The 10,375-nt window shown below is 42.9% G+C and overlaps 1 protein-coding gene across 2 annotated transcripts in view; it reads right to left on the reverse strand.

The window, feature by feature from the left end:
* The window catches only part of PDCD6IP (programmed cell death 6 interacting protein), a 76,883-nt gene extending 66,949 nt beyond the window's left edge, over positions 1-9,934 (reverse strand). For both annotated transcript variants that reach the window (XM_002919041.4, XM_011224727.3), the window contains exon 1: positions 9,565-9,934. In XM_002919041.4, the coding sequence (XP_002919087.1) occupies positions 9,565-9,773 (209 nt within the window). In that variant the 5' untranslated portion in view covers positions 9,774-9,934. The remainder of the gene's footprint in view (positions 1-9,564) is intronic.
* Between the last annotated feature and the right edge of the window lie 441 nt (positions 9,935-10,375).

Consider the following 10,375-nt stretch of genomic DNA (forward strand, 5'->3'; position numbering starts at 1 on the left):
AGGGTGTTCCACATTGGTGGCAGAAGTGATAAGGGCAGGGGTACCTGGGTGGCTCAGCTGGTTAAGCCTCCAACTGTTGGTTTCGGCTCAGGTCATGATCTCAGGGGGATTGAGACCTGCACTGGGCTCCCTGCTCAGCATGGAGCCTCCTTAAAAGATTCTCTCCCACTGCCCCTCCCCCCGCTCATGTGCCCACGCTCTCACTCTCTAAAATCTTAAAAAATAAATAAGATAAAATATTTAAAAATATATAGAAAAAAAGAAGTGATATAAGCACTCGATCTAACTCCTGTTTTAAATTAGCTCCCCTCTCCCTTTATAATCTCTTAGGCCTCTGAACTCTTCCCTCATAAAACTTATCAGTTTGTAATATATTTACTTGCAGAATTATGTTTAACGTCTTTTCTCTCAAAGGATTCTACTAAGCTCCCTGAGAACAGAGGCTGGGTCTGTTTGCTCACTATTTTATTGCTAACCCAAACAAATCAGCTAAACGAGAAGCTTTTTAAAAGTAACTTTTTTTCTCATCTCTGAAAAGTAAAACCCAAAATTATTTTTTTTAGAATGAACAGGAGCTACTAAAGAACATGCCCATAAGGACAGAATAGCAAGTACCAAGGGTCTGAGGCAACGGATGGCAACAATGTGCCTGAGGGTGTACATGGCACAGCAAGAAGGCTCCTATGGCTGGCTATAGAGTGGAGATTTACGAACTTTTTCTGAGAAGGGCTATTGTAGGCTTTGCCCAGCAAAAGGCAAAGTCAAGGGTAACAAGTAGGTCCTTATATAACAAGAAAGAAAGGTCCTGCCTAAACTATATCCTTTTTACCTAAGTTAGGCCATCTCAGATGGTGGGCACACTAGGTACAACTGTCACACGCTGGAGCCATTTCCAAAGGAAGAGTATCCAATCTGGTGGAGAGGGCGCCATGGGGGGGGGGGGGGGGGGGAANGGGGGGGGGTTAGATAGTACCCAAAACAATCAGCTTCACTCTCTGCCCCAATGACACTGAAATTCCAGCACACCCTTCTCTCCTCCCAGAGAGCCCAGCCATCTCAACTTGGGCAGCTGGCTCAGCTGCTGGAGCCAAGGCAATCTGCTGAGTCACCAATCCCCAGTCTGAGATTCTACATTCGCTGCCAAGTGTAGGTAGCAGCAGAGCAAACCCTGGGCAGCAGCAAGGTGCAGCCAATGGCCAGGGAGGCAGGCGCTAGGAATAAAGGGGATGATGGGACAGCGGGGAACACTCCAGCAAGGTCTCCAAGGCTTATAGCCCTAATTCATTAGAGTGGTGGCTATGGACAATAGAAGAACAGGCAGCCGGGCAGGCCTTAGTTTGCAGACTTCTGCTCTAAGCAGGAAAGAAAGTAGTAGAACATAAAGCCACTTCCTCTGCAAATGTATCAGGGAAAAAAAAAAAGAAAGGCTAAACAGAATGTCCTAAATTTTTTACACCTACTCAATTCAAAGTTTTTGGGGTCAACTCTCAAAACTTAAGTTGTGTGGGGAAACAGTGCATTAGAGCTCATTTATGAAATCTAGAAGCTATATGATGGAATCCTCAAAAACAGCTGTCTCAGGACAGTTATGTAATTTAAAATAAGTACTATGGGAGGGCAGTCATTGGAAATCAACAACATCTGACTCACATGGAGTAAACTCCAAGAGACCAACTAATGCTTCTCAAGGAAAACAGCCATTGCTAACTGCAGTTACCGCAGCCAAAATGCTATTCCTATAGCACCAAATACAATGAACTATTCCTTCAATATATTTCCATCATACCACCCCTTGAAATTCAGCCTAGATCTCAGGTCTCAAAATTCCTAGAGAGGAATTAAGAGCAGAAACAAGAGAATCTACCCATCTCTCTATCATTTAAATATGATTTACTAGATCAGCAGATTCTAGCTTAGGCTATACCTCTAACAAAGTAGACCTATACTGCACAAGTCTTCCATAAGTAGGAAGAAGGAAAGCCAGTGTCCTATACCACAGCTGGCAAAAAAAAAAAAGAACGTGCATTATGATTATGGGAAATACTACTACAAAGAATCTGTATGTACCTTTAATATTTTAGAAATAAGCAATTTTTAATCAATTATAAAACCCTAATCATGCTTAAGAGGTATAACGTCACAGTGGGCAATAGCTCAGGCTTGTAAGTCAGACAACCCTGAATTTGAATCCCAACTCTACCAACTCAAAGCTGTGTGACTGTGTGCAAGTTATGAATAACCTCTCCAAACTCTTCTAATGTGAGGTAATATCTCATTTAAGCATGAGGAAAAAGACGATACAATACACACTAAATACTTAAAATAGTGTTGATATATATAGTACATGTGACATAAATGGTAGCTACAGATTATTTTGCAACTATTCCAAAGTGCCTTTNGGGGGCAGGGAACAGGGAACAAATTCACTTCTCTGAATATACAAAAGACAGATATAGGAAAAACTCCCATCAGAAATTCTAGTTCTAGGGACACCTGGGTGGCTCAGTTGGTTAAGCATCTGCCTTCGGCTCAGGTCATGATCCTGAGGTCCTGGGATCGAGTCCCGCATCGGGCTCCTTGCTCGGCGGGGAGTCTGCTTCTTCCTCTGCCTGCCGCTCTCCCCTGCTTGTGCGCTCGCTCTCTGACAAATAAATAAATGGAATCTTGGGGGGAAAAAAGAAAAAGCTTTCTTCAAAAGTTTACCAAAAAAAAAATAAATTCTAGTTTTAGGGGCACCTAGGTAGCTCAGTCAGTTGAGCACTCAACTCTTGGTTTTGGCTCAGGTTGTGATCTCATGCATGATGGGATCAAGACCTGTGTTAGGCTCCCTGCGGAGAGTCTGCTTGAAGTCTCTCCCTCTGCCCCTTTCCTGACTCACGCGCATGTGCCTGTTCTTTCTCTCTTCCTCACTCTCTCACTCACCCTCTTCCTCCCTCTCTAAAATAAATAAGTAAATCTTTTTTTAAAAAAAAAGAGAGAGAGAAAGAAATTCTAGTTTTAAAGTTTAGGGGGAACATGTGGAGACTGAGAACAACCAATCCACACTAGCCAAAGCGACGCTGTAGCAAATTCACATAACCTACACCTCTCCAGTAACTACTTAGAGCTGTGCAACTCCTGACCGCCAACCAGAGAGAAACAAGAGAATCCAAAGAGCTGGACCACTTATTGGTCAGAGTTAATAGATCCTTCTGCAACCTTATTTTCACACTTCTTTCTTCACCCAATTTATCACATGAAGAATCATTAATGAAGCATTTTGCAGCAAAGTATAGTAGAAAGTAACTAGTCAGAGAGTCAAGAGGTCAGAATCTTAGTCTAATTCTGCCACAAAGTCAACTGTATGGCCTTAAACCTCCGGTGGGCAGAAGATTCTCCTTTAAGGTTACACAGAATGAAGAGAGTTCTAACAAACTTTTTTATTTACCAAACATTAGAAGTCAGAACACAGAAAAACAAATCAGATTTTAAATCTTCCTTTAAATTATGCCTAATTCAGGGAAGCCTGGCTGGCTCAGTTGGTTAAGCTTCAGACTCTTGGTTTCAGTTCAGGTCATGATCTCAGGGTCATGAGACTGGGCCCCAAGTTGGGCTCCACGCTCAGCACAAAGTCTGTTTGCGATTCTCTCCCTTCCCTTCATGGATGCACAAGCACGCACGTGTGCATGCTCTCTAAAAAAAAATAAAATCTTTAAAAAAAAAAAAGAAAGAAAGAAATTATGTTTATTCATCTACATGAATAAAATTACCCAGCCAAATCAAGGTCTGGCAAGCACAAATAGTTTTTGAGACCAAGGGCCAACTATTATGTATCTTTATTTCCTCCACATGGTCTGAATAACCAATCTGTAGTAATGTCATTAGTGCTAAAATTATCTTAATATCTTCACCCCCAAACTAACAATTAGAATGTAAACAACAGCTGTGAAGTAAAATGGAACAGCAATATTTTCTTTCCTGATCTATAAAACACTTGTGCTTGAAAAAAGAATTCAGAAATTACGAGACTAGTTTCATCAACTGTATTTTTTACAAATGAAAACGATACTACAATAACACAACAAACTTAAGTATTAACCCACAAGAGAATGACAAATTTAGAATTTTTACAAGACCTATATAAATGACTCGAGTTAAGGAATACAAAACTAAAATTACAAACTTTTAAAAAAATGTCAGTGAAAATACTAATATCAAAACGGATGCAGACTGAGAAAAAGCATACAGTCCTAAAATAAATGTATCAGGAAAGCAAAAAAGAGGAAAAGCTAATCATTCAATACAAAAAGAGGAAAAAGAAAATGAATGACAAAGGCAGAAAACAAACCAAAAATATACACTTGGTTAAGATTTTTATTTATTTGAGAGAGAGAGCATGCGCACGCAAGCATGAGGTGGGGGGGCAGAAGGATAAGCAGACTCCCTGCTCAACAGAGAACCCAGCTCTGGGCTCCATCCCAGGGCCCTGAGATCAGCCACTTAACCAACTGAGCCACCCAGGCGCCCCTCGACTTGCTTTAAGAAAATAAAAAGGTAGCTCCAAACCCTTAGCAAATCTGATCAAGGGGGAAAATCACATGTAACACACGCACATTAGGAATAAGAAGAAATTACAACTACTGATTATGGAAAATAAAACATTCTGACAAATGGTATCATAAACACAATTAAGACACAGATGTGAATATTTAAATATACATAATGGGAAAAAGAATAAATAACCAGAAAATGTAAAAAAAATTCCTAAAAATCAGTAAGGAAAAAAAAACAAGCGACCCAGAAAATGGGAAAAGAAAATGAACAGGCCATTCACAGAAAAAGAAACTAAGTGACCAGTTAATATAAGATGTTCTACCTTAGAGAAATCTGGGCAATGTAGCCGAAAACAAGATACCATCTTTCATCCATCATTTTGCAAAAAGCAATAATTTAAATTAACTAGTAAGTATCAGCAAGGATGTGGAGGAATAAAAAACTCACATATACCTGTTGATGGGAATATAAATTGATAAAACCACTGTGAAGAACCAAAAATAAAAGTAACTCTCTTCCAGTTAACCAGAGATCTGAATAAACATCCCTCTCTGTTTCCTCCAAAATTCCACAAAAAGAAGGAATAAAAAATTTAAAAGATGTAAATGCACAAGGGCAAAGACAATGGGAAACAGCACAACAGCATACAAGAGGTTTCAGGAAATTTTCTACAAGGTGAGAAGTGGATGAATGAAGGAGAGAGAGAAAGCTGAAAATCTGACTGCTTAAGGGGGGGGGGGGCTAAAAAAAAAAAAAAGAAGCCAAATATCATCCCAGAGAAGCCAGAAAGGATCTGAATTAAGAAACATAAGGTACCACTCAAGAAAGGAATTTAGTGTGAGTCTGAGAAGAGAAGGTATAGGTGAAAATCTTTGAAAGAAACTCTTAGGCTCCCAGCTCCTCTACTCTCAGAAGAATGTTAGGGATATCAAGCACACCTAAGGTGGGGATCAAACATAACTAAGTGGGGAGGAAGATGCAGACTGAGAGGCTATGGTTGGGAGTGCTAATTGCATCATTATCTCTCCTTCTAAAATTCCTTTTTCTATCCTACCCTTCTAGGAGATGTGGACATAATGTTTAGAGCCAATAACATACGAGCAGAGTGTTGTGGGGCAGGTTCCAGGAAATATTCTGGAAACTGAGCCCTCTGACTCCTTTCTTCCTTCTTTCCTACTATCTGAACCTTGGGTGTGACTACTACCTGGGCCTTGAGAACAACTACTCTAGGTTTTACAGAGCAGATAGCTGGAAGACACCCAAGCCTGATAAACTTCACAGAACCACCATACCAGCCCCAGACGACCAGAACTACCTATCTACAAACTTTTTACACAGGAATACAATCATAATTCAACTGTTAATTTAAGATCTAGTAAATGCAGCTAAATCCAACCCTAATACAGGTGTCACACTAAACTAGGTAATATAAAAGACTGCATATATGATTGCTGAAATCCCCAACCTCCATTCCCCTTAATCAAATTTCAAAATGCTGACAACCAGGCTTTTTCATGGAAGGAGACTGGAAGTTTTCTCTCTAAAAAAAAAACGTAATTACCACAAAAGACACAGATACTAATATCTGAAGTTTCCTTCCGCAAAAAGCATGGCTCCTCTCTGATCACCCTAAAGTTTACCAAGGCTCTTCTAATCAATTTTTAGTTAAAGCCACTTTGTAATGATATGATATCCATAAATGTATATTTTAGGAAATTTTAATAGAGCTCTACGAGTTAGGAATGATAAAAAGACAAGTCCTTTCCTCTCCCACTCCCCTTTCTTGTGTTCCCTCTCTCACTGCCTCTCTCTGTCAAATAAATAAATAAAATCTTTAAAAAAAAATTAAAAAAAAAAAGATAAGTCCATCACTGGACCTCTACGTGGTGCTGTACACAAGTACTTATCAAGCTAGCTTCCATTCTTTAGAAATTAGCTCCAACCTTCTGATTCAAAAATTTTATTTAGGGGCGCCTGGGTGGCACAGCCGTTAAGCATCTGCCTTCGGCTCAGGGCGTGATCCTGGCGTTGTGGGATCCAGCCCCACATCAGGCTCTTCCGCTATGAGCCTGCTTCTTCCTCTCCCACTCCCCCTGCTTGTGTTCCCTCTCTCGCTGGCTGTCTCTACCTCTGTCGAATAAATAAATAAAATCTTTAAAAAAAAATTTATTTAAAAGTTCATTAAGTGGGGCCTCTGGGTGACTCAGTCAGTTGGGCCTCTGCCTTCGGCTCAGGTCATGATCCCGAAGTCCTGGGACTGAGCTGCGCATCGAGCTCTCTGCTCAGCGGAGAGCCCGCTTCTCCCTCTCCCTCTGCCTGCCGCTCCCCTCGCTTGTGCTCTCTCTTGCTCCCTCTTTCATATAAATGGGTAAAATCTTCAAAAAAAAAAAAAAAGTTCATTAAGTTAGGAGTGCCTGGGTGGCTGAGTCAGTTACACGTCCAACTCCTGATTTCAGCTCAGATCATGATCTCAGGGTCACCGGATGAGCCCTGCAGGGGGCTCATGCTCAGCTGGCTCAGCAGGGAGTCTGCTAGACACTCTCTCCGCCTCCCTTCCTCCTTCCCCCGCCTCCCTTCCTCCTTCCCCCGACACACGTACTCTAATAAATAAATCCTTTTTTAAAAAAATAAAAGTTCACTAAGTTAAAAATATGTAAGCTAATGTTCAGTTTACACAATTACCCAAACATAATTATTAAAGTAAGATATTCCAGGGGCGCCTGGGTGGCTCAGTCATTAATTGTCTGCCTTCGGCTCAGGGCGTGATCCTGGAGTTCTGGGATCGAGCCCCACATCAGGCTCCTCCATTGGGAGCCTGCTTCTTCCTCTCCCACTCCCCCTGCCTGTGTTCCTCTCTTGCTGGCTGTCTCTTACCCCCCCCCCGTCAAATAAATAGATAAAAAATCTTTAAAAAAAAAAAAAAAAGATATTCCAGTGACGCCCGGCTGGCTGAGCTGGTAAAGCATGCAACTCTGATCTCGGGGTCAAGAGTTCAAGCCCCACACTGGGTGTAGAGCCTACTTTTAAAAAATAAAATTCAAAAAAAATAAAGTAAGATATTCTCCTTGCCTGATTGAACAAACATCTCACAACTGTTTGATTTTTATATACCCCAGGAACTTTTATATACACCTCCATGTTAAAATTTAATAGCCTGTAGTGTTATCTGTTAGCTTATCCTAACACACTAGAAGGGCAAGAGTGAAAAAATATATATATAGCTGTTCAATGAATGGGCTAGAAGAGGATAACATAGAGGCGACTAATGAAACATGGTTACTTTCAAAGAGATTATCTCCAGACAGCCCTAGTACCTACGAATAGTTCTCACATTTATGCCTGAGAAAAGAATAAAGGATTGAACAAATGAATGAAGTTGTAAAGTTCACAGCAGAACCCTATCACAACCACTGTTCACTATTTCCTCTTTTCTGTTTGTTTTAAAATTATGTACCAATTGTCTCTGAACACTCCAAGCTCCTTAAGAGTTGGGACCAGATTTAATCTATTTAACAAGACTCACAGTGTTCGTTACACCATATCCGTGCTTTCTTAATACTACTAATGGAAAATCCTCACTGAATACTATTCCTGTGAACATAAAAATCACTTTGGAGTTTTTTTCAAATATGTTAGTTCTAAAGAATGGCTAAGAATTCCGAGGTTACCCTAATAAAATACTCATACTAGGTATCGAACTAATGATCTTTGCAGCCCAATATTCCTACCGTTAAAAATGACACCAAAGGGTCATAATCTCTCTGAGCAATCTACTCAGGATACTCCTTTTGGGGAACCAGCCCTTCCCCAGTCCATATTAATACCGCTTTGATCCATGTGGGATGGAAAAGTTAAATCAGCAGAGTGAGTCAGACAAGGGCAATTAAATTAGCCTATTTCCCCTATTTCCCATTATCATAAATGGGCACAAGCCAACCCAATCAGAAACCTCACATTGACTTTTGCCAGAGATAAGGAGAAAAGCACTCTCTCATTTAAGATCCTGAGTATTAGGGACACTATAATTACAGTAGAGCTGCGGGGGACCATGTCTCCCAATAGAGGAACAAAGTTCACCTAAATTTAGGGAATCATCAGGGACCCAAGATGATCTCCAGTGATGTTTAAAGCTAAAGAAGCAATATTCCTAGACTTTTCAGACACGAGAACAAACTAGTTTAATCTGGACTTCTCTTTGCATCCTAATACAGCTGTTTCTCCTGTGAAACATGGACAGTATGTTTCACATGGGTAATGAGACTACTACCAAGTAGGCAAAAGAAAAATTTTAACTATAAAGTACTATAAAAATGTTGTCATCCTGTCCGAAAAGTACCACAAACGGAACCCTCATTAAATACAGCATGAGTTCAACAAGCATTTGTTAAAACAACAAATTCACTCCCTTATGTGCATACCTGCTTGTGAACAAACTGATCTTAAGCAATCTATCTTGAACGTTCTGTCACTGAAGTTCAAATTAATCGCAGCTCCGAACCTTTGGAATTCTTCTTTTGATTATGATGAACTTAAGAAGACAGCTCATTTCAAGTGAAAATAATGTAATTAAGTACTAGACTTTTGTTCAAGTGCCCCAATTCTCTCACTTCCCTCAAGCAACTACTATTATGAAATCTAAACCTGGCCAAGAAAGTTTTGCGGTGATGCAAAAATGGGGGAAGGGTGGAGTCTCAGAGACCCCAAAAAAGTGAGGAAAATTACTTCTGGGAAAACGTGGCGAGAGAGCAGTACGTGGCAGACCGTTTCTCCCAGGTATACGAGGGACTGAGTCCCAGCGGACCTAGGGCTGGGGCGGGCCGGCAGGACGAGAGGGCAGGGTGAGCGGTGGCCTGCGGGGCCGCCCCGGCTCACCGGGAAGGAATGCAGACCACACCTACGCGCACCGCCAAGCCAGGGCGGGGCAGCCTGGCTCCGGCCGCGGGTGCGAGGGAGGGACGCCAAGAAAGGCGGAGGAAGAAGCGGGGGCCGCAGGCCGCAGACCACCTCCCCATCGCTCGCCCGCGGGCCCACCTCAGGAGCGTCTCGAGAGCGCCCTCGTGCTTGTCCAGCGGGCGGCCGAGGGCGGCGCGGCGCAGCTTGTTGAGCTCCTCCGCCGCGCGGCAGTACTGGGCCTGCTCCTCCCCGCCGCTCGGGTACGTCTGCTGGATGAACTTCACCAGCGGCTTGGCCAGGTCCACCTCCGAGGTCTTTTTCAGCTGTACCGAGATGAACGTCGCCATGTCGAGCACCTCGGCCGCCGTTCGGGCCAAACAGACGGCTGGACAGCGACGAGAGTCGAGGCGCGCGGACTACCCGGCAGGCGGACCGGCGGACCAACGAGCCGACGGACGGGTTCTCCGCCAGTGCTTTGGGTCCGGCCACTTCCGGGAGCTCCCGCGCAGGCGCACTCGGCGCACCGCCTGCAGTCACGTGAGGCAGTCGGGGAGGTTCCAGTGCAGGTCACCGGGGCACTCCTTCGCTTGGGCTTGGAGATAAGGAGCTGGCTTTTTTCGCAAGTGGAATTCTCCCTTTCCAGCTCGCTGCCGTGGCGGCTGGACCGAGCGCTTTCACGTAAAAGTAACTATTCCCCCGTCCGAACTACTGGTGAAGTACTGTTACTGCCATTTAGAATAGTTTTCCGCGAAGTGTCCAAGACCTTGCAACCTCAGGGTTATTTGTGACCTATGGTAGTTGATTCAACGGGTTGCTATACACATGGGCTGAGTGTACAGCGAGCCTTGTAGGCAAGGTCCCTGCCATTGTGCAGCTTACAGTGAGGTAAGGACACAGATATTAAGGTGGACAAAGCATGGTACAAACAACAGGATGCTTGGAATGTAGG

Source organism: Ailuropoda melanoleuca, chromosome 6 (assembly GCF_002007445.2).
Source record: "Ailuropoda melanoleuca isolate Jingjing chromosome 6, ASM200744v2, whole genome shotgun sequence".
Taxonomy (NCBI): Eukaryota; Metazoa; Chordata; class Mammalia; order Carnivora; family Ursidae; genus Ailuropoda; species Ailuropoda melanoleuca.